The 26,387-nt window shown below is 39.9% G+C and overlaps 2 protein-coding genes across 6 annotated transcripts in view; one reads left to right on the top strand and one right to left on the bottom strand.

Annotated features, from left to right (window-relative positions):
- Positions 1–3,979: 3,979 nt before the first annotated feature.
- Positions 3,980–11,481, top strand: AKH3 (adipokinetic hormone 3). Of its 2 annotated transcripts, none has more exons than XM_028319056.1 (3): positions 3,980–5,156; positions 9,547–9,694; positions 10,718–11,481. In XM_028319056.1, exons 1-3 carry the CDS (start codon positions 5,137–5,139, stop codon positions 10,799–10,801), a joined length of 252 nt encoding a protein of 83 aa, XP_028174857.1. In that variant the 5' UTR covers positions 3,980–5,136; the 3' UTR covers positions 10,802–11,481. The 2 variants fall into 2 exon arrangements, with proteins under 2 accessions (XP_028174857.1, XP_028174856.1); XM_028319055.1 differs by having other exon boundaries at positions 9,547–9,698.
- Positions 11,482–13,443: 1,962 nt separating this feature from the next.
- Positions 13,444–26,387, bottom strand: part of scra (anillin, actin binding protein) — a 64,903-nt gene continuing 51,959 nt past the window's right edge. For 3 of the 4 annotated variants that reach the window (XM_028319083.1, XM_028319085.1, XM_028319086.1), the window contains exons 14-22: positions 26,033–26,191; positions 24,117–24,207; positions 23,393–23,539; positions 20,973–21,118; positions 16,972–17,052; positions 16,663–16,736; positions 16,185–16,278; positions 15,112–15,312; positions 13,444–14,251 (exon numbers count right to left, since the gene is read on the bottom strand). In XM_028319083.1, the coding sequence (XP_028174884.1) occupies positions 13,967–14,251; positions 15,112–15,312; positions 16,185–16,278; positions 16,663–16,736; positions 16,972–17,052; positions 20,973–21,118; positions 23,393–23,539; positions 24,117–24,207; positions 26,033–26,191 (1,278 nt within the window). In that variant the 3' untranslated portion in view covers positions 13,444–13,966. Of the gene's footprint in view, positions 14,252–15,111; positions 15,313–16,184; positions 16,279–16,662; positions 16,737–16,971; positions 17,053–20,972; positions 21,119–21,669; positions 21,807–23,392; positions 23,540–24,116; positions 24,208–26,032; positions 26,192–26,387 lie in introns of all 4 variants that reach the window. The other variant, XM_028319084.1, reaches the window with a different exon arrangement.

Here is a 26,387-nt window from a genome sequence, read left to right as displayed (position 1 = left end):
AGAGTACTTACATTATTAAGTAATTGTTCTGACTATCATACCAAATACCTAGTCCTTAAGTAGGTAGAGCGTGTACTATGGTACCTAGATAACGAATAAATAAACATAGATACTCGTACCTACTTATAAATCACTAACATGTTGTTAGAACCATATATTTTGATACTTATTTATTTAACCAAAAAATATTAATCAAGGAGGAAACGGAAGAAATATTTTATTATTATTTTTTATTATAGAAACATACAGTCTTATTTGATACATACATGATAGATAGATGATATTACAACAAACAAATTATAACTTCTTAAACTATTTTAAACGGCAATAGACATTTATATTAAATCAATGAACTCGTTTTAAAGGAAAGAGTTAACTTTTAAGAAAGCTCAGAGTAGAAAGAGGCTAATCTAAGAAAATTCATTGTACTTAAAGAAAAAAAATTGTTTCGTAGGTGCTCTATCTCTCCTACCACATGAATAAAATCAATATTCTAGTTTATTCTAGGTCATTGGCTAGCGATTGTTGTAAACAATGATATCTCTACGTTAGAAATTGAGTTAGTTTAATGCCTTTTGTTATCTTTAACACGTCACTTTTATCAATCGGCTTAGATTTTATTTACGAAAATGTTCTAAACCACAAGTTTTATTGTGCCGTAGTTTTTAAGAAAACTACTGGAATATTGAAACAATTTTCTATCTTTTTAAATAATTAATTACCGAAGCAATAACAAGGTAAACAATAATAAAATAAAAGACACGAAATAACTATAGTAACTTTAACTATAGTAAATCTGGTACCATAAGCTGGAGCATTTTTATAATAATTCGCATTAATAAGTATGCTTATTTTTAACCGACTTCAAAAAAGAAGGAGATTATATGTTCGGCTGTGTTTTTTATTAAACTTATAAAATGGGTGACATGACTACACCAGAATTCACATTTTTATTGTAAATTGTATTTTTGGCACATAGTTTATGTATAACATGAATATGTCGATAGGCTCCACTATGAAGCTAATATATTTTGGGAAATAGCATGTTTACTACTATCTGAATGCGCACATCCTATTCTTTTTAAATTGTCATTGTTGTTCAGCATGACGTCACACGCGAAATCTTATCATGGTGTCAACTAGTTGGTGATTAAATGCTGCAAATTATAAACACCCATCACGTGCTTTTCACAGAAAAAAGATAATTTCATTGAGCTCATACATTTTGAGTTAATTATTGTTCAAAGTACAAAATATGAATCATATGGTTTGAACTTTCGGATTTCACGAAAACATTGTACTGATTGTGGTTCAATGTAAAGTTCTGTTTATCTTTTTGTTTGTAGTGCACACAGTTGAATGAAAATAGAAAAGGTTTTCCGTTTTTTAAAAGGAATCCGTCGTTTAATGCTTGAGTAGGGTGGTGGACGTAAACAGGTGACATGACCCTATCTTGAGTATAATCTTGGTGAAAAAGCAACCTTCCAAAAGGGTTCTGGTACATTTGTGCGAAAAGTCAGCCATTTGCGCTCGCGCGAAAATACAGCGCGAAAAGGCACGATTAATGTCGTTTACTCATAATATTATCGTACCAATGTCTTTCGCGCTCGTGGCGTTGCTCTTTTTCTGCCTATGTTGTTTCAATATTTTTATGTTAAGTAGACCTACTTAATATCTATGAATGATATTTATTATACTCTTATTTCTATTGAATAACAGTTGTTCGATAATCCAACTGATCGCAAATAGATTTTCTTTGAAGGTGTCCATACTGACCAAACTGAAGAATGGCGGTTCAGAGGAGAGCGCAACAATAGTATTATTTACCTATAAATAAAATGTACAAAAGGAAGGTGCCCTTTGTGAGTAACTGAGCATTTAAGCAAAATGGTCAAGTGTGTATGCGTTAAATAATTCTGAAAAAAATATTTTACTGTAAAATAGGTAAATACTGGAATTAACCGCCTGTGGTCTTGTGGTAAGACTACCTGTGTAGCAAACACACCACGATTAAAAGGCGATTGGTGGCTTCCTGCTACACCTGGATCAAACCGTAGAAGGCTTGCCGGTAAAAAGGGATCGATGTTCTGTACGAGCAGTACGCAATGACAAAATACTATGCACTCACGTACCTTGAGCAGATCGTTGACAGTTCCACCTCGAGTATGGGCAGCAGCAGTTGGGAATTCCTTGGGTTTCTAGCACATTTGGGCGTGTAGACGATGAGGTAAGTTGAGATCACATGGGAGGATGACTAGCACACGCGTCGACGGGCCCGTTAGATACGAATAGAAGATGGCGATGTGACCGGTGCGGCCTCCAAAGCGTGACTGCCCTCAAGTTGTCAATAAAAATCCAACTCGAAGGACGGAGCGCATAAGCAGCCTAGTTTGACTGCGTTTTGTCACTACATTGATACTTATGCAGAGACATCGATACCCACGATTATTATGAAAATTAAACGAAAAGTTACGATGACGGAACAACCTGCTTCATACGCAGAGGTCCCGGGTTTGAATCCCAGTGGGGGCATTCTGTTCGGTTTGGTTGGTGGTAGGGCTTGTTCTATGTCCGCCTGGCTAGCTACCACCATCTTACCTAAGTCTATCACCATAACAACAATGTTAACAGCATTGTTGTATTCCGGCAGTTAGAGGTAAGATAGCCAGTTCTTCCGTGGTTGAGGATTCCATACTACCATCAGGTGAGATACAGGCCAAGAGCTTCCTCGTTGTGGATAAAAAAAAATTATACCTGTGATTGATTCCTTATCATTTTAAGCAGTCCACAGCTGGATGTATGCCTCCAACCTCCATATTTGGTTTCGTCGTAACTGTGTTAATATGGTACGTCTTCGTAGCCTGGTGGAAAGCTTTTTCGATTTACCAATGGGATACCTGAAAGTTTACAGTCATTTTGTGTATTTGTTTCCAGTTTAGTTAAGACATTTGATCCATGTAAGACGTTTCAATAGACTTATTGATTACTAATAAGTTTAAGTATAATAATGTGTAATGATGAATTTTACAAAATCTTTAAAGCACAAAGACAAAGAATCATCATGTTTTCAGAAGCAACCTCGCTCCATAATTGAGCACATACCAACGCTCTTAGCACCATGAGTAATATAAAAAAAACCTCTTACACACTTCAGTGCTTTATAAATTCTCCTGCAGAACCCCAAAAGACGATGGCCAATACAGCACAGGCCGTAAATATCGCCATTGAGTGACCACACCTGCGCACTCCCACGCACGCACAAAGGGTAAGCCCTCAAAGGAACTAATCTGAATGTACCAGAAAGGAATTAAAGAACAGTGCTGCAACGTTTGGTAAATAGATTCTCTTACGTAGGCCACAACGTGATTTCAGTCTGAGAGATACCTAATCCCCAGATCTCAGTCTATCGTTGATAGTTACCAAATATGAAAGGTTATTAAGAGAATTACAAGTAATTACTGTTAGTGAATAATGACAGTTTTAAAGCAGCTTTCTTGTCTAAAAAGGTGAATTATGCATATTTTATGCAAATACACTAAAATCTATATCTATATAAAAGCGAAAGGTCACTGACTCACTCACTCACTCATCAAGAAATCTCAGAAACTACAAGTGCTAGGAGTCTTGGGGGTTCCTTTTAGAACATAGGTGCTCACTAAGAGGGGATTTTCCAAAATTCAACCCCTAAGAGGGTAAAACAAGGATTGTACGCGTACGAAGTCGACTGCTAATTAAGAAGAAATGCGAATATTGAAAAATGTTTACAACACAAGTATTTTTACAACTAGACCGCTAATCCAATTTTAATAAGATAAGTAGGTGTGACATTTACAAATATAATATTGAAATCGCTTTAGCAAAGTCCTAGTGACGCGTAGGTACAAAAAAATCGACCGACTGCGATTCCGGAATTAAGACACATCTAGGTATCATGTTACTAATTTTATTGTCCAAAGGGCTGTCCTCAGACTAAGCTGTCCTCACGTGAGATCTCTGTCACCCTTAGGTAGTTTTTAGAGGTAGCCTGGCTCCCTTATTCCGAATTCGTGTGGGTCTAGACAAAGTGCACATTATAATCGCAAACCAGTCGAAAAGTGGTCGAAAAGCCTTTTTTAGTATGGCGTTTTGACGGATTCGATTTTCGATTCGATCAAAAAGTGCATTGATTTGTCTAGATCCACTGAAATTAAGACACACCTAGATATTATGTTTAATATTACTTATCCAAAGGGTTGTCCTCACGCTCGCTCGTTAGGTAGGTAGAAATGAGTTGATGATACGGGTCACAAGTGTAGTGAGTAATAATATCTGTTATCTCTAGATATCTTTGGAATCAGAATAAAATAAAAATCATACCTATATTTAGCCAACAAGTCAAAAGACATCAACGAGTTCTCAATAATGACCTAATACATACAGTTTTTTTATATCAAGAAATATCGTAAAGAACGTGATACCCAAAGGATTTTAAATGAATCTTTTACTGGCCATTGGTTCTTTTTTCACACCCAGGCCCATAGTGGCAATTGATTTTGTATTAATTATGTAATTTTCTTTTAATAAGGTTACCATTTAACTAAACTACTTCCAGCATTGTATATTGTTTACAATATTTCTAAAACCCTTGTTTGACCTTTAAATACCTATATTACAGTTAAGCAACGTACAATGTCATTAAAATCCTCTCTCAAATTCGGGGCCCTTATTCTCCAAGGGGCAATAATTTATCTTGATATAGTATCTAAACTATAATACGGGACAACTTTTACTTAATCATATTTCAGCTGGATAACCCGTAGATAAGATAACTTGCAAGTTAAGAACTACCTACAATGAAGTTTTGCTTTTATGCTATTAACTGCATAATGTTCTATTATGAACCTTGTATAAAATGTGCAATGAACTATTTTATCTTAAATAAACGTAATAATACTTGTGACAGAACTTTTGATGCCAGGATTAGCCGACTAAAATGGTTCTTATGTTTAGTCGGATAAAACTCAGAATAGAGGTATTTGGTGTGGGTGTATCTTTGCATGGCCATCCTACGGGAGTATATAAGGCGAGATCCAGGTGAGTTCGCTCATTATCGTCCAGCTGGTGGGTGATACATGTCCTGGATCAGAAGGCAGTGATATGAACACGGTGCGCTGCAGGTGAGTGATAGTTTTTTCAATATATTGTTTAAAACTTTCGTGGTTCATTATGGTAAATTAAAGTACAGGGTAGCAATCCCGTCAATAATAATGAGTTTAGTTTTTTCAGTTTTAATGAACTGGTTTTGAAATTATGTGGACTTTTGTGCGATTCTTGAGTGATTCAGCTGTAGTTTTTTTCGTATTTAAATGTAGAAATAAAACATGAAGTAATTTAAGTAAATCAACCGGTGCTTCTAATTAAAATTTAAATAGTTTATCGTCCAGAAACAATTTCATATGTGAATTTATTTATAGAAATATTTAACAAACCAGTACCTACTCATTAAAAATAATTAGTAGTGGTATTGGGCGAGTCATGTAGTGATATTAAACTAGTTGCTAACTTCTTAACTTTTTCCAATTATTAGACACGATTAACTTGAAATAAAACACAAGACAAAATGAACAGGATACGGAACCTCTTCAGTTTGCTTTCAGTATTTTGCAAAAATCACGAGTGTACTACGTCGCCGTTGTAAGGAAAACAATACAGTGTAAAAACTAAGTGACGAATGTTGCTTTTTAGTATGTGTTGACGTACCTAATTATAAATATTATGAGCTAAGTATCTCTGCACTTGGTATGATGGTGATTGTGATAGGATATTCTTAAAAAGTGTAACGTGTATTAATATTATTACAGAATAGATACATAATTATAATTACAATGTAACAAGATACTTATTTGGCCTTTTGTTCACATAGTCGCTATGCAGTCTTTGCTAATTCTCACTGTTTACTACAAAAGAATAGAGCACATGCAGATAAATAGGTAGGTATAGTTTAAACTTTATAGTCAAGAAAAGTAAATTAGAGAAATGCGAAAAAAATACCATGACTAAGAGCAACATGGTAGCGCGGAAAGCTCGATTTTCAATTTTGGAAAATTTATAATTTTGGTATGAAAAAAAAATCAAATTACTTGACGAAAAAGTAAAGTCAAAGGTTTTAATTTTCTAAAAACTGCGCGAAACGTAATACTATCTTGACTGCTTATACAAAGTGATCAGTCGATAAGTGGTGTCAACGTCCAATTCCTGCACGTAACAACTTTTACACTAGTGACTGAGACATTAATATTAGATTTAACCGTTAAGAATAAGTAAGAATAAGAAAATCTTTATTCAGCACAACAATGTGACAGACAAAACAAAATTAGACTTACATCTTAAAAAAAAACATAATATGCAGAAGAGGCGCCCGCTCAGCAAAAATCGCGACATGACACAAACGTCATGCCGAGAAGCTGGTTTTCAACGGAAACCAACGCGTGATGACGATAGCGCACCCTACTGCCACAGTAGATAAATCAAACAGTACGGAAGCTTCATACAAACGCTCGAAATCAGACTCACGCACACAGACGCACGCTTTACACGAGCTCTAAGCGAACCTCGCAGCACAACTCGCAGTCCATCCGTCGCGAGTGTCGCGCGCGTTGTGTTTTTAATAATAATTTTATTGCAAGCACTGTCCGCTGTATTTTTAAAAACATGCCACAAGTGTATTGCGTAGTATACGGCTGCTTGAACTCGGCATCTTCAAAACCAGAACTTTCATTTTTTTTGATAAAGTTATTTGCTCCGCACGCTTTTGTACTAAGTGATGAACTGTATTTAAAATAAGGCAATAGCTATGTGAAAGTAAGTATCCGGTATTTTATTTATGAGAATAGAATATCTTCTACCGGCCTCTAATAGTACTTTTAATCAATTTATTCGATTATGTATTCGATTTTTATAGAGCCTCATTAACGTTTTATTTTTTTGTTAACTACTTAGTTAATTAATTTATTCCATTAGGTATTTGATAATTAAAAAACCTAAATAAACGTTTTAATAAATAAGTAAGTCAGAACCTTATTAATTTTATAAAGATTAAGAGTGCCAACCCTAACACTCAGTTGAAGTGTAGGTATTTAACTCGCCGAAAGGGCTAAGTTTCCGTACTGCTTTAGCTCATATATCTACTGTGCTACTGCCGTATCCTCATTGAGTCATTAAATAAATGACGTCACACAATATCGAAATCATCGTGCGTAACCAGCTTTACAATACTATGAAGTGGGTGCATATTGCCTACCGCCGTCTGGTCGGCCAAGTAAGTGTTTTATTGTGTTTCTACAATCGGCCGCTTATGAAGAGATAGCCGATAACGCGAATGGCACCTCAATCACAGATATCGTGTCATATAATTTATCTTGGACACCATAAGCGAGAAGTCATTAGCGCCGGTTTAATGGCTGCAGTAAATACACTATTGGGGGTGATAAGAGGTGGTTGAGTTTTCCGACGAATACTCGTGATGCATTTCATTGTAGTCATCCGTAGTGCTTTTTTCATATAATTTGCCTAGTTACAAGTTTTGATAAAAATAACTAACCGTACCGATAAACTTTTAATGAATGCTTTACTAAGTAGATTAGCTATATGATAAAAACTATAGTGGGGATAGTCATTCTATTTCGACCGCGAGGTAGCTAAAAATGATTGGTAAATATGTTGGTTTTGAAATAAAAATTTAAGAAATATTTGTTTTTATTTAATTAGTTTTTATCATTAGTAATTTTTAAATTTTAGTTTTTAAGTAATTTTAAGTTAATGTATTATTATAAAATCTACTTAAATAAAAAGTTAATGGTAAAGAAATATTTGTTATAAAATAAATTTTAATCAGCGTCGATTAACAAAAAATCTAATAGATCGCTACCGCGTACTACGACGCGCAACGTAACTCGTAGCACTTCGCTACGATGCTACGCATTTTTGGACCCCGCGACCGCATTCGTGTTCCGTAGAATCTACGTAGCACGTAAAATTTACAATTTTTAATTACGATTTCAAAAAAATTAACTTGAATATTTTTTTTTTAAATAAGTATTCCAAAAGGTTCCAAAGGGAAAAAGGTCCAAAAGGGATCATTTACAGATCCTTTGAATAACATTTTCCTATAAAACATCTCGTTTTTTCTTAATTCCACGTTTCTGTTTGGACTATGCTTTTGGATTTTAATTACATTTATTTCTAGCCTAACCAAACTGATAGTTTCTAAAATTACGACCATAACACAAGATGAGCTTAGGCACGTAATATTTTGCTCTGCCATTTTTATGTCCTGCAGGAAGTAAACTTTATTAATAACAAATAGTCAAACAAATCAAGATATTATACAGAGTGACAGTAACCGCGTAATTAACCACGTAGCGGCCGAATGCTTAGCCAAAGAAACGCGCCAACTTTACGCACGTACGCATTATGAAGCCATAACTTTTCTGCGGTATATTTAATTAAAGAACTAATAAATGTCATGTAACAAATTTATTAGGGACCCACCGCGGCTAAGTCGCTTAATACGGCTGTAAACACTATTGTAGGTATAACGGCATTTTCACGGCATTTTCATTATGACGTAATTAAGTGCGATAGTTCAAAGATGTTTATTAAAGTCTTAAATCAGAGCAAAACTGATTCATAAGTTTATTAAAATTAAAACTATGCAAGATAATTTTATAGGCTATAATGACGATGAAGCCATGGTGAATAAAATGTAACATTTGTATTGGTTGCGCTTTATTATCGACGATGGTTTCCACTAAGTTATGAAATATTGACGTCATTAACCGGGTCCATGACCAAGGCCAACTATGGATCGGTGATCGAAATATGGCGATTTCAGGATGTCGAGCGACTTAAAACTGGATCAGCCCAGTGCGCATAATGAATCGTTGTGGACTCAGAATTTAATCAGCATCAAATAGTTCATGACTTAAACGACATCGCATTCCTACTAAAAATATTTCAAAATCATGTGGACTCCTCAGAGCTTTTAAGTCGTTTTCATATTAATACCCCCAAAAAAGTTACACGACACTTTAAAATATTGCAGGCACCCTTGACTCGGACCAACTATCGCAAAAATTCGTTTGTAATTAGAGTTCCTGATCGATTTAATTCTGTTTGTGATGACATGGAACTAGACTTGTTCAATACCCCTATCAACCAGTTTAAAACAAAATTTAATAATCTTTTCTTTGTTAGATAGTAGTTTGAACTTCATAAATTAACATCGTTCTCTGTCCGCAATAAAATTAATTAATTGTTTAACTATATGTGGGAACTTTTAATTGGCCTTACTTTAATTATAAACATTACTTAATGTAACACTTAGCTGTAAGTTCTCCAAAAAATTGTAAAATAAAATAAAACACCAAAGGTGGCCAAAAAGTTGACAATACAATCTTATTCAGATGTTTCTTAAACTTTTTGACTAGGTCAGGCGTCAGGAACTATTTGACGCTGACTGGTCATTATAGCATTCCATCTATAAGTGGCATCTCTTTACGTCCTCAGGGGCGTGACGGTAGTGCTGGTGTGCGCACTGGCCATGGCGCTGGTGTCGGCGCAAATCACGTTCAGCCGCGACTGGACGTGCGGCAAGCGCGCGGCGCCGATGGCCATCGACTGCGGCCAGTTCACCAGGCTCTGCCGGCATTTCGTGGTTGGTACGCCGGCTCTAAGGTCCTTAGATCAGCCACAGGACGTCCACTGCTGAACATAGGCCTCCCCCAATGATTTCCACATCGCCCGGTGGTAGCGTCCTGTATCCAGTGCCGTATCGTGCTACATTTATGAGGTTCTTACACACAATGCTTCAAAACATGAGTTGATCAAAGATCTGGACGGGCGGCAAGCGCGCGGCGCCGATGGCCATCGACTGCGGCCAGTTCACCAGGCTGTGCCGGCATTTCGTGGTTGGTACGCCGGCTCTAAGGTCCTTGCAATAAGGCTCAAAACTGCTTCAATCAATGACACTAGATGCGGCAAGCGCGCGGCGCCGCTGGCCATCGACTGCGGCCAGTTCACCAGGCTCTGCCGGCATTTCGTGGTTGGTACGCAGGTTCTAAGGTCCTTACAATCATGATTATTTCAGCTACAGGACGTCCACTGATGAACATAGGCCTCCCCCAATGATATCCACATCGCCCGGTTAGTAGCAGCCTGCATCTAGCGCCTTCCTGCTACCTTTATGAGGTCCTTACATACAATGCTCCAAAGCAGAATTAATGTAGTTAGACATGCACTTCACTTCGCTTCGGTAACCCCTCAATCTGCCTATGCTTGAAAATAAATTGAATTCAAGCTTCGTTCTGATGCACCTAAGAAGCATCTTTCATGCTGGTATAGACAATAGCGCATCAACGTTGTGCGTTGTTGTGATAGCCGCTGTAAAATGTGAAGATTTAATGCTGTTGACGTCACTTCTTAATGAAATAATTCTTCTTCATAAGTAATAACTTTATATGGTAATTGATTTTAGTGAAACGCCAGCTGTGGTACGGTGGTTAGAGTACGATTTTTTAACCAGCGGCGAGCGGTCAGCTGCCAGCAGACTCTTTTAGCTATAGCAAAAAAAAACTCACCAAAATGTCGGCGATTCTTGAAGTCTTCATACGTGCTTAGAAATTAATTAAACAGCGTGTTCTCATTTAACAACGGCTTGTATATTTGGCATTGTTGTCAGCACGAGTTGAAGCAGGCCATGTCGTCGGAGAGCAAGCGGCGCCGCGACGAGGAGCCCTCGCCCGCCTACGACGACGACAACTAGCCGACGACCTCAACTGAACTGAACAACTGCTGACAGCTCATGATGATGAACCTTCACTTCACACTTCACAGAAAGGGTGGGAGGCAGAATGTGCACTTTTTCATATTAATTTAAAGCTGCAGTGCGCATTTTGCGAAGTGCACATTCTGCGACAAACTCGATAGAAAACTTCTACTAACTGTTATTTAATATTCTGTCTTGATGAAAAACACGATCATTTTTAATCCGTAGGAAAAAAACCCATATTTCGGCTGATAGAGCCGTTCGTTCGTTTTTCGTTTTTTTTTTCCAACGACATGCTGTGAACCGATTTTAGTTCTTAAAGTGACTGCAGGGAGCGCTGTACAATTTGTTGTTTTTTTATTTTCATTGTACTTTACGCCGTGTCTCGCTAGTGAACACTTATAACTGGTAATGCTCTATGACGTATAACTACATTATATGGATTACATTCTAGTTTTAAATCGAGACAGCGTATGCGCATATAAGTATGAAATGAGCGGTATAGGCTTCATACTGACACCTTTAAATCTGCTCATGTACTTTCTTTTAAAACGCGAGCCTCGTTCTTGAAGAAAGCGTAAGTTCAAGATTTGAAAACCCCAGAGTAAGATTTATTTCGGAATGTATTACATCAGTAATATCAAATCATTGTAAATACGCTGCAGCAGCAAATTACATAGAATGGAACTAAAATAAATGTTGATAACTCAAAAAATAAAGGCCTGTCTACACAAACTTATGACATGTCATTTTTGAAGCCAACGGTCATTGATTCTAAATTCTGTACTTTCTTACTGAAATTCTTTATGAATAAACACAATATTTAACGACTAATTTACACTTCCCACTGTCATTTCTAGTCATGTAACCAAAGTATTACTTAATTTCCTTAGATAGGTGTATTTAATGAATTTAGAGTAAGTTTAGCCTAAGTGAGTTACTATAGGAATGCGCGACAAACTTGTGACTACCCCAAATTGTTGATCGATATTGTGAATACGGCTTAGCATAGAAATAAGGACAGATATTGAATAAAAGCATTTGAAAACCGACTTTGTGTCATTACTTTTAAATAATTAAAAAGCAGTACTTATTTTACTCGATTTGGTGTACATACACATACTTAATGAATTAATAAAAAAATCTCTTTCGATCTATACTGATTTAACAAAACTTCTTGATGATCAAAGTTATTAATAAATTGATCCCCAATAAATAATAAGCAAGTACTTATACTGGTACAATAAATTTTATTTTTTCGTTACCTTTTACAAATTTAGTACATTTTACATTCACTAAGATGACGTCACTGTCGGGAAGGTCTAGCCAATGGCGAAAGAATGGCGCAGTGGTAATATTGACAAAATAAAACAAAATCATACCTTATATTACTTTATTGGAATAAATTGATTTTATGTACAGAAATAATAATATAATATTATTGCAATATTTTACCAATAACCAATTCAAAATGAATTGCAGTCATGTGTACTGTATAGAGAGAATGGGACAACAAAACAATTAAGTATTATAAAATAATACGATACTCCTAGGAAGGTATTTTTATACCTAGACTAGTGCCTTACTCGAATTTTTTAATTACATTACAGTAAAATGATTTAATTTTGTACTTGAATTTTTATGTACTTACCTAATTTGGTCAGTAAGATCGCTTTTACCTTTTAAAATTTTGTTCAAAGGAAATTTAACTTTTGTCATTATCATGAGAGAAAAATTCAAAAGACACTATTTTCGCAATTTTTAAACATAAAAGTGTTAGCTAAAATTAAGTATGTAAAGATAAAACATGATAAAACGCATACACACAACGTAAAATTAAGTAAAAGTTAATTGGTGGTACATGATTAAAATAATTGTTAATTAGTATGACATTAAAATATTAATTAAGAATTCAAAACTTGCATAAAACCTAAAAGTTACATTTAATTAAATTATATTTGTAAGAAATGTAAGCATTACTATAAAGTGATGTTTCTTTAAAAAACATATCAATTCCAATGCTTAAATCAAGACATTAAAATTACATTTTCGTCGTTTTTTTCTATTCGAGTTGTACGTCAAATGTGAATAAAATTTACTCGAATGAAAACAGGATTCAAGATAAAACAAATGTTTTATCAAACTTCTGTACCAATATGTCACTCGGTCGAGTTAACTGCGTACCTGACAGCCGTGACGTCACATAGACGCTCTGGTACGGACGGAGCGAACGGATGAGTGCAATAGGGATGATGACTGGGTAATGAAATCGAAATTCTATTTATGACCGTTTTCACCATCAATCCCTAATTTTTAAGTGACCTCTATGTAAACAAAATTCCTGTTATTTGTTACCATAGGCCACTTAAAAATTAGGAATTGATGGTGAAAACGGGCAATAGTCCGTCAGACAGGTAATAAAAAAAAATTTGACACATATTTTTTATTTTTTTTCACAATCGAATAATTACAGTATTATATTGAGTTGAGATGTTGCGTGACGTCACTTTTGAGTATAAAATCTACTCAAGCTTGACGTAACGCGCCATTTCAACTCGATGTAGCACTGTCAATAAAAAAATATGAAAGAAAATAAAAAATATGACTAATATTTTCTAATTTTCTGTCTGACGGACAAATAATTGAAATTTTGTCATCTAGCCTATTAAGAGTCGCATCCTAGCGAGGTGCGCAGTTAACTCAATCAGGTTGTAGTAAACAATACACTTCGTAAAGTATTAGTCGTCACATTAAAGCTAAAATCAGTCAAACTAACAATAATACAAGCTGCATACACGTTGCAAGCACTATCAATAAAATGGTCCCAATAAAATACAATATAAGTACGGTATTATAATACTAATCGCTATAGATTCGTTAGAAATAAGCACCTGGCTATTAATGACTTTATATTATACAGTCATATTTGAAGTCGTAGTGGAACCAAGAATATTAGTAATTTGTCAGCTTTTACTATGTGATATGCCAGACTATGTTGGCCGATTACTCATACAAGTTAAAAGCAGATAAACTATCGGCCGACTAAAAGTCTGTAGTCTGCGAAGTCTTACACTAGTACACGTTTGTAACTATTTCTGAGATAACAATATACATAACTAACAAACTATCCACAATTTTACACTCAACATGACATCATACCACTCAATCATCATCAGTGGCGCAGCATCTGACATACTCCAGCGCTTTATTCAAGCAATCCAGCCACATGTCTCTATCTTTAGGCGTGTCCGCGGCGAGCAGGTGCCTCCGGACGAGTGAGCCGTCCGGACGCCGGACGTAGACCAGCGAGCCGCTGTCCGGGACGATGAGACCGGCGGGCACGGCGGCTTCCAGCATTATTGTGTTAGGACGAGCGCAAAGGTCTCTGGGCGCCCGGACTACTTTGTCTGACACGATCGTTGATAGGTCGATGTCGCCGATTGGTAGCTGTGGATGGGAGAGTTTTGGTATTACAATACAAATAACAAAGTATAGATGAAAGTCTGAATGATTATTATCATTAATCCATTTATAGGAATGTTATCATCACTTGTTAACACGTGTCGCAATTACGCGTTTCATGCTCGTTAATATGTAAAGGCTATTCTATATCGGAGTTCGGGTTAGAGCTTAAACTTTGGACACTAAGGGCTACAGTGTAGTAACTCGCTATGTAGGGATAGTTTTGTAAGAGCTGCTGTATAGAGACCGTTGTGTAAAGTCTATACTGTTTAGAGACAGTTGTTTAAGGGTTATACTGTGTAAAGACCGCTGTGTAAGGGTGATTTTAATTGTGAAAGGACTGTTGTTTACGTGCTACTGTGTGTAAGGGTTACTATGTAGATCGCGGTGTAAAGGCTCACCTTCTTGGACACGTCGTCAGGATACTTCCAATAAGCCAGCGTGGGCGCACATAGTCTGAACCAGTGGCGGTGCCACGCCCCTAACCCTGATACGTCATCGAAGGCAGTGAGAAAAGCGGCGTGTGGGTGATTTTTAATTGTGAAAGGACTGTTGTTTACGGGCTACTTTGTGTAAGGGTTACTATGTAGATCGCTGTGTAAAGGTCGCTATTAGAGGCTCACCTTCTTAGTAACGTCATCAGGATACTTCCAATAAGCCAGCGTGGGCGCACAGAGTCTGAACCAGCGGCGGTGCCACGCCCCTAGTCCTGATACGTCATCGAAGGCAGTCAGGAAGGCGGCGTGTGGGTGATTTTTAATTATGAAAGGACTGTTGTTTACGTGCTACTGTGTGTTAGGGTTACTATGTAGACCGCTGTGTAAAGGCCGCTATTGGAGGCTCACCTTCTTGGTAACGTCATCAGGATACTTCCAATAAGCCAGCGTGGGCGCACAGAGTCTGAACCAGCGGCGGTGCCACGCCCCTAGCCCCGATACGTCATCGAAGGCAGTGAGGAAGGCGGCGTGAGGCGGCGGCGCGTCCACTCGCACGCGCGCTTTGATGTCTATGTTCACGGAGCCTTCGAGAGGGCTGCCGCAAGGGACCTGGAAACAGTTATGCTATTTTAATTTAATTTTGGACGTTACCATAAGGCAGGGATGGCGAACCTTTTAAGTTTAAACGTGCCACTATTTAAAAAAAAAATTGAAGTAGTCATAGACACGTGCCATTAAATTAACACCTAATGCTATCAAGTGGCACCACTGGTGAGTGACACGACCTTACTCTACAGTGGCACTAACTGATGACGGCAAATACGATAGCTCATAATCAAAACACATTATTTACTACCATCATTGGCACGCGTGCCATTGGTTCGCCAACCCTGCATAAGGCAATTAAGCTCAAAATAATAAACAACATCAGATTATTCTTTTGATCTGACACATTAAAAGCGTCCATTGGAACGGAACGAGGGATTAACGGAGCGAAGTGGCAGACTGTGTCTGTACATAGACGAGGAGCTAGATAGCGGATCAGTCTGCGTTTCTCTATCAGTGGAGCAAGGTCGCAATCATACGAAGAGTCATTCGATTTTTCTTTCATCTCCACTTCTCCGCACTGAAGAGCAGTAGATATTTTATACAGTGGAGAGGCTTAGGCATTATCAGCTTGGGAGTTACACAAGCCAACGTCAGGAGCCTAGAGTAATGCTCTGCGCTCTCAGCTCAGTCATGTTAGTCCGGGCGTCAAGAGCCTAGTCCTCAGCTCAGACATTTTAGTTCGGGCGTCAGGTACCTAGAGTAACGCGCGGCGCTCTCAGCTCAGACATCTTAGTCCGGGCGTCAGGTACCTAGAGTAACGCGCGGCGCTCTCAGCTCAGACATCTTAGTCCGGGCGTCAGGTACCTAGAGTAACGCGCAGCGCTCTCAGCTCAGTCATGTTAGTCCGGGCGTCAAAGCCTAGTAACACGCACCTTATTCAGAGTGAATGTCTTCCTGCTGGCCTGCTGCAGCGCGAAAATGCAGTAGCCGTGCAGCTGGAACTGCGGGCTGCGCACCGACAGCGGCCTCTGGACGCGCGGGGCCTTCAGCTCCGACATGTTAGTCCGGGAGTAAGGCGCCTAGAGTAACGAGGGACGCTCGCAGCTTAGACAGCTTAGTCTGGGCGCCAATAGTCCTCAATTCAGTCATGTTAGTCCGGGCGCCAAGTCTAGTCCTCAGCTGTCATGTTAGTCCAGGCGTCAGAGCCTAGTCCTCAGCTTAGACATATTAGTCCGGGCGTCAAAGCCTAGTAACACGTACCTTGTTGAGCTTGAAGGTCTATCTTAGTCCGGGCGTCAAAGCCTAGTAACACGCACCTTATTGAGCGTGAAGGTCTTCCTGCTGGCCTGCTGCAGCGCGAAAATGCAGTAGCCGTGCAGCTGGAACTGCGGGCTGCGCACTGACAGCGGCCCGGCCGGGCTCTGCACACGCGGGGCCTTTAGTTCTGACACCTTGGATTTGGGCGTGAGGAGCTTGGAGTTCGACTGGAAAAATATTAAAAGTATAAATTAAAAAAGATAAAAGTAAAATGTAATATGTACGAACTTATTTAAGCAGTTAGGAAACTCTTTAATTGGCTTAGATTTAATGCTCCTCAAACAAACATGCATATTGTAAAACAGCTGTTGAGTTTCTAAATAAATAAATAACATCGTCAGATGGAGACTGATTTAAACTGCGAGAGGTCGATTATTTTTAGAAATAAATTTTAGTACAAACCTTTTTGTTATTGATGTGATATTTGACGTCGTGCGGGAGTGATTCTTTGGATGCTTGAAGTAAATACACCTCAACTGTCACCTGTGAAAACACAATGGCATGTATTAAGGGTTATTTTCGCTGTTGTTATAGTCACTTTAGTCTGTCTTTGAATTTTGAAGTAACATCTGTCACATTCGATATAAAAAAAAAATCTGGACTGGGTTGCGTTGTCTCTTGTTTCACTGTCCAGCCTCATGTGGCATCTCTGTAAGGCCCGCCATACACGGACAGCTCGAGCAGTTAGTCAGTGATCAACATACACGGACCACTCTTGTAGTCAAGAGTCATCAGCCTGAAGCTGCCAGTGATAACTGCTCGAGCAGTCGATATTAACTGCCCAACAAATCACAAGCGCGCGCGCCGTGGAATGAAGAAAGTGGGCGGAGGTGACTGCGCGAGAGCTATCGACAGCTCGAGCAGTCAGTGTATGGCTGGCGACTGCTTGACCGCACGATGAAAATTCACCGTGCTGTCGACCGCCCGAATGACCCGAATCAGTTGCAACCACTCAAGCGGTTCGTGCATGTGCGTCCATAGAACTCTGCAGTTCACTGTGCAGTCGCAGCTTGAAGCTGTCGACCCTGACTGCTTCAAGCGGTCCGTGTATTGCCGGCATCAGGTTAGCGAAATCTAGGAAAACGACATTTTTATACCAGTGTGACGCGGTACACCGTTTGTGGGACACTGGCTTAGGGGGCGCCTATTAACCGATTGAGTCCCAGACGGCATTAATTAATGTCATAACAATTGATTATCTATTGTGTCTAGATTAGAGATGAAACGGATAGTAGTTTGGCCGGATATCGGATACCGGATATCCGGCCAGCCGCTAGGCCGGATAGCCGGATATCCGGCGGCCGGATAGTTGGCTCATTGTCTCGTTGCATGTTCTGTTGAGTTTAGCGCCGCACAGGTGCTTCGAACGCGATCAGTGAGTCTATTAGTAGACTAGACTAGTCACACTTCGAAAACCGTTCGAATAGAATGTTACATTTTGCCACTTGTCTTGGGGGCAGATCAATTCGGGCTATTTCAGTTGCCATCGTGAGTGTGGATTGAATAGCGAAAATTAGTTTACTTGCTGCGTAATCTGACTGAACTGCATTATGTAATCAGACCATCAGTGAAAAAAATATCGCCTATTTTATTTGGCAATATTTCGACATTAACAGATATTTACTACTAGCTTTCCGCCCGCGGCTTCGCCCGCGTGGAATTTTGTCTGTCACAGAAAAACTATATCGCGCGCGTCCTTGTTTCAAAAACCGGGATAAAAACTATCCTATGTCCTTTCCCGGGACTCGAACTATGTCCCTGCCAAATTTCATCAAAATCGGTTCAGTGGTTTAGGCGTGAAAGAGAGACAGACAGACAGACAGACAGACAGAGTTACTTACGCATTTATAATATTAGTATAGATAGTATAGATATATGTATTCGTCATTAGAGTGAATAGCCCCGAAAAAGAAATTGGTTTTTTGAAAGGCCTTAATATGGCTTTTTAGGGTTCCGTACCTCATAAAGAAAAAACGGAACCCTTATAGGATCACTTTGTTGTCCGTCCGTCCGTCTGTCAAGACCCTTTATCTCAAGAACGCGTGAACGTATCAAGCTGAAATTCACATGAAATACTCAGGTCTATTGTCCCTTTAAGCTGTGAAAATATCAAACTTCTAAGCCAAGCCAATCAAAAGATACAGCCGATTATGTCGATATTTTCAACAAATTTTCGACACTCGCAAAGGAATCAAAACCTACAGGATACTTCCCGTAAACTCAGAATCTTGAAATTTGGCATAAAGCATTGTCATATAATGCAAATATAGGAAAAATTGCGAAAATTACATTTTTTTAGTTATATAATATAATAAAAATATTTTAATAAAATGAAACTTACTACCTTATTTCTCACGAACGAATAAAGGTATCAAATTGAAATTTATACCAAATACCTAGATCTATTGTCCCTTTAAGAAGTAAAAAAATCAAACTTCTAAGTTAACGCGATCAAAAGATACAGCAGTTTATACCGACACCTTAGACGAATTTCCGTCACACGCTAGGGAATCAAAACCTACAAGGTACTTCCTGTGAACTCAGAATCTTGAAATTCGGCACGAAGCAACGTTATATAGTACAGATAAAGGAAAAATTGCGAAAATGATAAATTTGAAGTTATATAAAATTTAAAATATTATTTTTGCTTACATGACATAAAATATTTTTTTAATAATTATAAACTTACTACCTACCCTTTTTCACATGAACGCGTAGAGATATTAAAGTTGAAATTCATATCAAACACTTCTTAAATCTAATTGCCTCTAAACTGTGAGAAATTCTAAATCAACGCAAAAATTCAAAACGCTGAGGTAGGTACCTACCTATAATGCAAATATAGGAAAAATAAATAAATAAAAAATTATCATACCGCATATTTTGAAATTCGCCACTACTCGCAACGGAATCAAGTAAGTAATTTGATTTAATACGTCATAAATTTTAAACCGCTACGTTTGTACGGCGGAACCCTCGGTGTGCGAGCCCGACTCGCACTTGGCCGGTTTTTTTGTAACTTTTTGGACTTTTTAAATAAAAGCCGTCATTATTATAAGCCATTTTATTAATATTTACCTCAAAGATTAATGTATTTAATTTTATTAATAGAAAATTGTCGTAGTTTTTAATATCCGGTATCCGGCCGGATAGTAAATTTAGGCCGGATATCCGGCCTACCGGATAGTTACCGGATATCCGTTTCATCTCTAGTCTAGATTCGCGGAGCTTGAAGAATTAATTACATGAGACAATTTTGGCAATTTTTTAACCCCCCCGCCCCCCTTGGTGAGATTTTGCCAGACCCCCTCCCCCACCCCCTAATCTCACGTGAGATTTTCCAAAATGCCTATTTGCAATGTAAATGAGATTTACATGCTTCGAAAATATTAGATTTTATAAAAAAACCCAACCTGCGTAAAAAAATTAACTGAAATGATATTTTTTTTACTTTTTGTACAATTTTTAACTATTAGTTTACATTTTGTTAATATTTAAGAATCGGTAGCACACTGCGGATATAACTGTGTTCAAAAAGGCCGACGGAGGATTAATTTATGACGTATTAAATCAAATTACTTACTTGATTCCGTTGCGAGTAGTGGCGAATTTCAAAATATGCGGTATGATTATTTTTTATTTATTTATTTTTCCTATATTTGCATTATAGGTAGGTACCTACCTCAGCGTTTTGAATTTTTGCGTTGATTTAGAATTTCTCACAGTTTAGAGGCAATTAGATTTAAGAAGTGTTTGATATGAATTTCAACTTTAATATCTCTACGCGTTCATGTGAAAAAGGGTAGGTAGTAAGTTTATAATTATTAAAAAAATATTTTATGTCATGTAAGCAAAAATAATATTTTAAATTTTATATAACTTCAAATTTATCATTTTCGCAATTTTTCCTTTATCTGTACTATATAACGTTGCTTCGTGCCGAATTTCAAGATTCTGAGTTCACAGGAAGTACCTTGTAGGTTTTGATTCCCTAGCGTGTGACGGAAATTCGTCTAAGGTGTCGGTATAAACTGCTGTATCTTTTGATCGCGTTAACTTAGAAGTTTGATTTTTTTACTTCTTAAAGGGACAATAGACCTGAGTATTTCATGTGAATTTCAGCTTGATACGTTCACGCGGAGATGAACAGGCCTTTTTTTTCGTCAGGAAATGCATGAAATTGCATACCCACTGGCCCGGGGGAACCAGTGGGTTATGTAAGGCTCTCCCTGCCAGATGGGCAGGGCCTACTCACTAAAACCTGACGGTGTCCTCCCGAAGTCTTTGGGACGGAGCTGCGAGTTATTGTCCGAGCTAGACGGCCTAGACATTCTTTCGCGGCTCCGCCCCAGGAGATGAACAGGCCTGACACTACTCAGGAATGGTCAGGTCCTTAAGTGTACCTTAAAGTCGCTGGTGAGGTGGTCCATGCGGATCTCGTCGGGGAAGTGCAGCAGCGCGGCGCTGGGCTGCGTGCGCGGCATGCTGCTGGCCAGCACGCGGTCGCGGCACTTGAGGAGGCACACTGCGTGGTGACCCACGGCACCGTCTGTGGGAGATATAGGCGTTATTAATGAGCGGAGATCGGCTCCACTGGGGCCAAGATAGACTTAGACTAAGCCGAGATTGGCTCCACTAAAGCCAAGCTTCTACTGTGACGAAGCTTAGCTCCTCTGAAGCCGAGTAAGGTCTATAGGTAACTAAAGTCAAGCTAGGCTCCACTGAGGCGGAAAGTTCAGTGGACGCGAACTGGGTTCCACTGAAGCCGAGTTTGGGTTAACTGAAGCCACTCCTTCTATTGAGGCGGAGCTTGATTCCACTGAAGCTAAACTGGGCTCCACTGAGGCAAAGAGTTCTTTAAGAACGAACTAGGCTCTAGTGAAGCCGAGCTAGAATAAGCTGAGATCGAGCTGGGCTACAGTGAAGTCAAGCTAGGATCATGAATGAGGATGTGAGTATCATTAATGCAAAATTTTAAAAAACCTTAGCAAGTTAATTAGCTTGTTAAAATTCTGTTTTTTCGATACAATTTTGAAATTCTATGAACTCTCTCATGATCGTAACGGTTCTTTCTGCACCAAAACTAAACCATAAACAAACCTGCGTTGAGCTGTCGCACGTAGTCGCGCCGCAAGGGCACGCTGAGCCCGTGGATGTGCAGCGACGCCATGCCGGCGGTGGCGGCCGGGCCCGCGCCCTCCACTTGTAGCCTTTGGACTTCGTGGAGGCACGCTTGGTAGTGAGCTATGGACCAATATAAACCCTCCACAACACAGGATGACGCTGTGCGAGTCTGCACTATGCCCATGCGGCGAGGAAGTCGAAGAGAGCCGCGATCACGCACTTTGGGAATGTAACCTCTATGACGAAGCTCGACAGAAGACGCTGGATGCGATGCGGAGAGCCGAGCAAGGACCTGTTTATCACCAGGACTTCACGAGTAGTCGCAGTAACTGGATCGCGCTGCGCGAGTTAGCGCACTCCTGGCACACAATCAGGCGAAGTTATGAGAAGAAGTGATGACATTTATCAACGATAGCAGCCCGACGCGAAGTGCCGTATTTGTGGTGTTAAGCCCCAGAAGGGGGAGAATTGACTATGAGGAGACATGGATCAGATAAATTTGTAGGGAGTCAAGCAAAGCGTCCGGGGAAAAGAGCCCAGAGCAAGTACCCGCGCGCTCTCCCGAGATTCGGTTCGTAGGCAGGAAGAACCATGGGTGGTCACCACCACCCATGGTTCTTCCACCCTCCACAACTACTAACAAACCTGCGTTGAGCTGTCGCACGTAGTCGCGCCGCAACGGCACGCTGAGCCCGTTGATTATCCGGCATCAGACTTTAGAATTAGAATACACCATAAGCTTAAAGTCCCACGTGTTACCTAACTTTCAAATCAAATTCAACCGTATCTTCACAACATATACTGGCCCGAGAAAATTTCCAACGAACTCTTGGAACGCTGCCACGAAATTCCGATCAAGCGCCGCGAGTGGAACTGGAACGGCCACACTCTCCGAAAGGACCCCGATCACATCCCCAAGCAGGCTCTGGATTGGAACCCCCAAGGAAAACGCAAACGTGGTCGCCCCAAACAAAGCTGGTGGCGCACTGTGGCAAACGAGGTGAAGAAAATCGACAAGACTTGGAGCGAGATCAAACGCGAAGCTCAAGACCAAACGCGATGGAGGACTATTCTAGACGTCTTCTGCCCCATCTAGGGGACATAGGACATTAAGTTAAGTAAGTCAGTTCACGACTTTAAACAGACCTGCGTTGAGCTGGCGCACGTAGTCGCCGCAACGGCACGCTGAGCCCGTTGATTATCCGGCATCAGACTTTAGAATTAGAATACACCACAAGCTTAAAGTCCCACGTGTTCACTAACTTTCAAATGAAATTCAACCGTATCTTCACAACACATACTGGCCCGAGAAAATTTCCAACGACGAACTCTTGGAACGCTGCCACGAAACCCGATCCACCAGCAGGTCAAGCGCCGCGAATGGAACTGGATCGGAAAGGAACTCGATTACACCCCCAAGCAGGCTCTGGATTGGAACCCCCGAGGAAAACGCAAACGGCGCACTGTGGCAGACGAGGCAAAGAAGATCGGCAAGACTTGGAGCGATATCAAACGCGAAGCTCAAGACCAAACGCGGTGGAGGACTATTCTGGACGCCTTCTGTCCCATCTAGGGGACATAGGGCATTAAGTTAAGTAAGTCAGTTCACGACTTTATACAGACCTGCGTTGATCTGGACCTTGTCGAGGCACGCTTGGCAGTGAGCTGTAATATAAGCTCTCCAAAACTATTCACAAACCTGCGTTGAGCTGTCGCACGTAGTCGCGCCGCAAGGGCACGCTGAGCCCGTGGATGTGCAGCGACGCCATGCCGGCGGTGGCGGCCGGGCCCGCGCCCTCCACTTGTAGCCGCTGGACCTCGTGGAGGCACGCTTGGCGGCGGTGAGCTATGGACAAATAATGAGTTATAAGTAAAACAGTCTTTAAAGTGCCGACTGCACGCGGCAGCGGCAGACGACATGTCGCCGCGACACGTCACTTTTTATGTATTTCTATTAAATACTTTCAGGCGACGTGTCGCTTGCAACGAACGCAACAAATTTCATAGAAATATATAGAAACCAGTGATGTCGCAACGACATGTCGTCAGGTGCTGCTTGCTGTGTACGGTCAGCTACGAAATCATACCTTTATACTAGTCTTCATTGCAGGAAGAAAACTCTCTCCAATCTACTAGAGGCAAATAGAGGATTTAGCCTACACTCCTCCCTTATGCTGGCCAGACGGGATAGGGAGGCCTGATGCTCACATATTCTCCCTCAGTATTTTATTTCTTAACATTTAAGGGAAGGTTGGGGATTGGTTGTATTCTACTCTGTTGAAACCACCCGGCACAAAAGATCTTAATATTAAAAGACTAGGGTTTAATGTCCTAGTCAAGTTGGTTACACAGAATAATGAAACATTTATTGTCCAATAATATATTCAATACTAACAATGCTTTGTTGTACGTAATGTACTTACTTGCTAATAGAAGCAGTCTCTCTCCTTCAGCTTGTTCAGTAGACCCGCTGAATTCGATAGTCGAGGCGCATAGATTCAATGCTTGACTGGCCTGTAACAAAAAGTTAAAAAAAATATATCGATATTCGTTATTTTACACTCTCTATCGTTCATACACATAGTTTTGCTTAGTGCATTGTGTGAATATTACCTGTCTTTCATGTATTGGTCTAACTAGCGTATCTAATGAGGACTTCCATATTTGCGCTCACTAATTGGCACCACTGGCGAGTGACAGATCCTTAACTAATAGTGATGCCAATCTATAGCCTGACCAGGAACATAAAAACCCTGGCATAGAGGCGCTTCAATTGCATTTGATAGTGCAACACTGAGTACAGTCGTACATGTGTTAAATTAATAGGCTAAATTTATGTACCAGGATTCAGGATTACGGGCTAATTTGATATTTTCATAAATTAACGAAAAATATTATTAAAGGAAACCTAGTTTAAATAAATTAAATGAAACCATCAATCGAGCTAGTAGGATTTATTTTATTATTCATCAATAATCAAATTCAGAACTTGAATATTCAACTGCAATGTCTGCTCATGAACGCTTCAAACTCGGTACTTCTTTCCCAATTCCATAAAATTTATAGCCTGACCAGGAACATAAAAACCCTGGCATAGAGGCGCTTCAATTGCATTTGATAGTGCAACACTGAGTACAGTCGTACATGTGTTAAATTAATAGGCTAAATTTATGTACCAGGATTCAGGATTACGGGCTAATTTGATATTTTCATAAATTAACGAAAAATATTATTAAAGGAAACCTGGTTTAAATAAATTAAATGAAACCATCAATCGAGCTAGTAGGATTTATTTTATTATTCATCAATAATCAAATTCAGAACTTGAATATTCAACTGCAATGTCTGCTCATGAACGCTTCAAACTCGGTACTTCTTTCCCAATTCCATAAAATTCAAAGCTTAGAAAGTGACAAAAAACATTAAAATAGGTAGTTGAAACAGACTACAGCTAATTTTCATAGTGGACTGTACTATACGATAAACATGTCAGTCAATTTGACAACCTTTGTCGGAAACATTATTCAATGAAAATATTGTCCGAACCCTTAGTATTTCTCTTCGACAAATACATTAACACATCGTGAACCACTTTTCTTTCACGACTATAATATATTTTAGCAATTTAATTCACAAAATCAATTGCAAACATTTAAAATAAAGTTTGTTTACACTTTGACAACAATAGAATGACATGCAAGGTGACATGTCAATGAAGTTTTCAGTTACTGTTGCCATTAAAAGAAATTAGTACCATTAGTTTTCCGCAACATGGCGAGGGTTTTTATGTTCCTGGTCAGGCTATAATAAAAGTATTTGCGTCCTTTTAATTTAGCGCTCACCAGTTTGGCGCCACTTTATTAGTTACGAGCGAGTGACAGGACCTTACTCGCCAGTGGCGCCAACTGGTGTTGATCTCTCACTGGGAGTGACGTCATGTCGCCGGCACAGTACCTGCAAGATGACAGTCTGCTGCTTGGCGATCTCGTTCTGCAGTTCCTTCACCCGCTGGCGGACGGTGACGGCGGCGGCCGGCTCGTGGGAGTGACGTCATGTCGCCGGGAGTGACGTCATGTCGCCGGCACAGTACCTGCGAGATGACAGTCTGCTGCTTGGCGATCTCGTTCTGCAGCTCCTTCACCCGCTGGCGGACGGTGACGGCGGCGGCCGGCTCGTGGGAGTGACGTCATGTCGCCGGCACAGTACCTGCGAGATGACAGTCTGTTGCTTGGCAATCTCGTGCTGCAGCTCCTTCACCCGCTGCCGGACGGTGACGGCGGCGGCCGGCTCGTGGGAGTGACGTCATGTCGCGAGTGACGTCATGTCGGCAGCACAGTACCTGCGAGATGACGGTCTGCTGCTTGGCGATCTCGTTCTGCAGTTCCTTCACCCGCTGGCGGACGGTGACAGCAGCGGCCGGTTCGTCGGGTGTCGCCGGGATCTCTCGCTCGGGCGAGCCGTGGCGGACCACTCGCATAGGCGTTGTGGGCGTTGATGACTAGAAGGTAAAACAAGTTTCATGAGTTGAAAAAATCTGTGACATTTTAACAGTTGTTACGAAAGACTTTAAGCTTTTACTATTATGTGTCACAACAGGGGCATGCGTCGTTCATATAATCATCACGAAAACAAATTGTGCAGAAGTCAACGTCACAAACAAGTGTTATTTTTCGATTTTATGCTACGCGGGCCTG

The sequence above is a fragment of the Ostrinia furnacalis genome, unplaced genomic scaffold (assembly GCF_004193835.3).
Source record: "Ostrinia furnacalis isolate ACB-3 unplaced genomic scaffold, ASM419383v2 OfSCF7086, whole genome shotgun sequence".
Taxonomy (NCBI): Eukaryota; Metazoa; Arthropoda; class Insecta; order Lepidoptera; family Crambidae; genus Ostrinia; species Ostrinia furnacalis.
Note: the sequence above shows the minus strand (reverse complement) of the source record. Positions and strands in the feature narration are given on the sequence as shown.

Coding starts and splice junctions, on each gene's coding strand:
- AKH3 (XM_028319055.1), top strand. CDS start 5,137: ATGAACACGGTGCGCTGCAG. Junction 5,157..9,546: donor ATGAACACGGTGCGCTGCAG/GTGAGTGATAGT, acceptor TTACGTCCTCAG/GGGCGTGACGGTAGTGCTGG. Junction 9,699..10,717: donor CTGCCGGCATTTCGTGGTTG/GTACGCCGGCTC, acceptor CATTGTTGTCAG/CACGAGTTGAAGCAGGCCAT.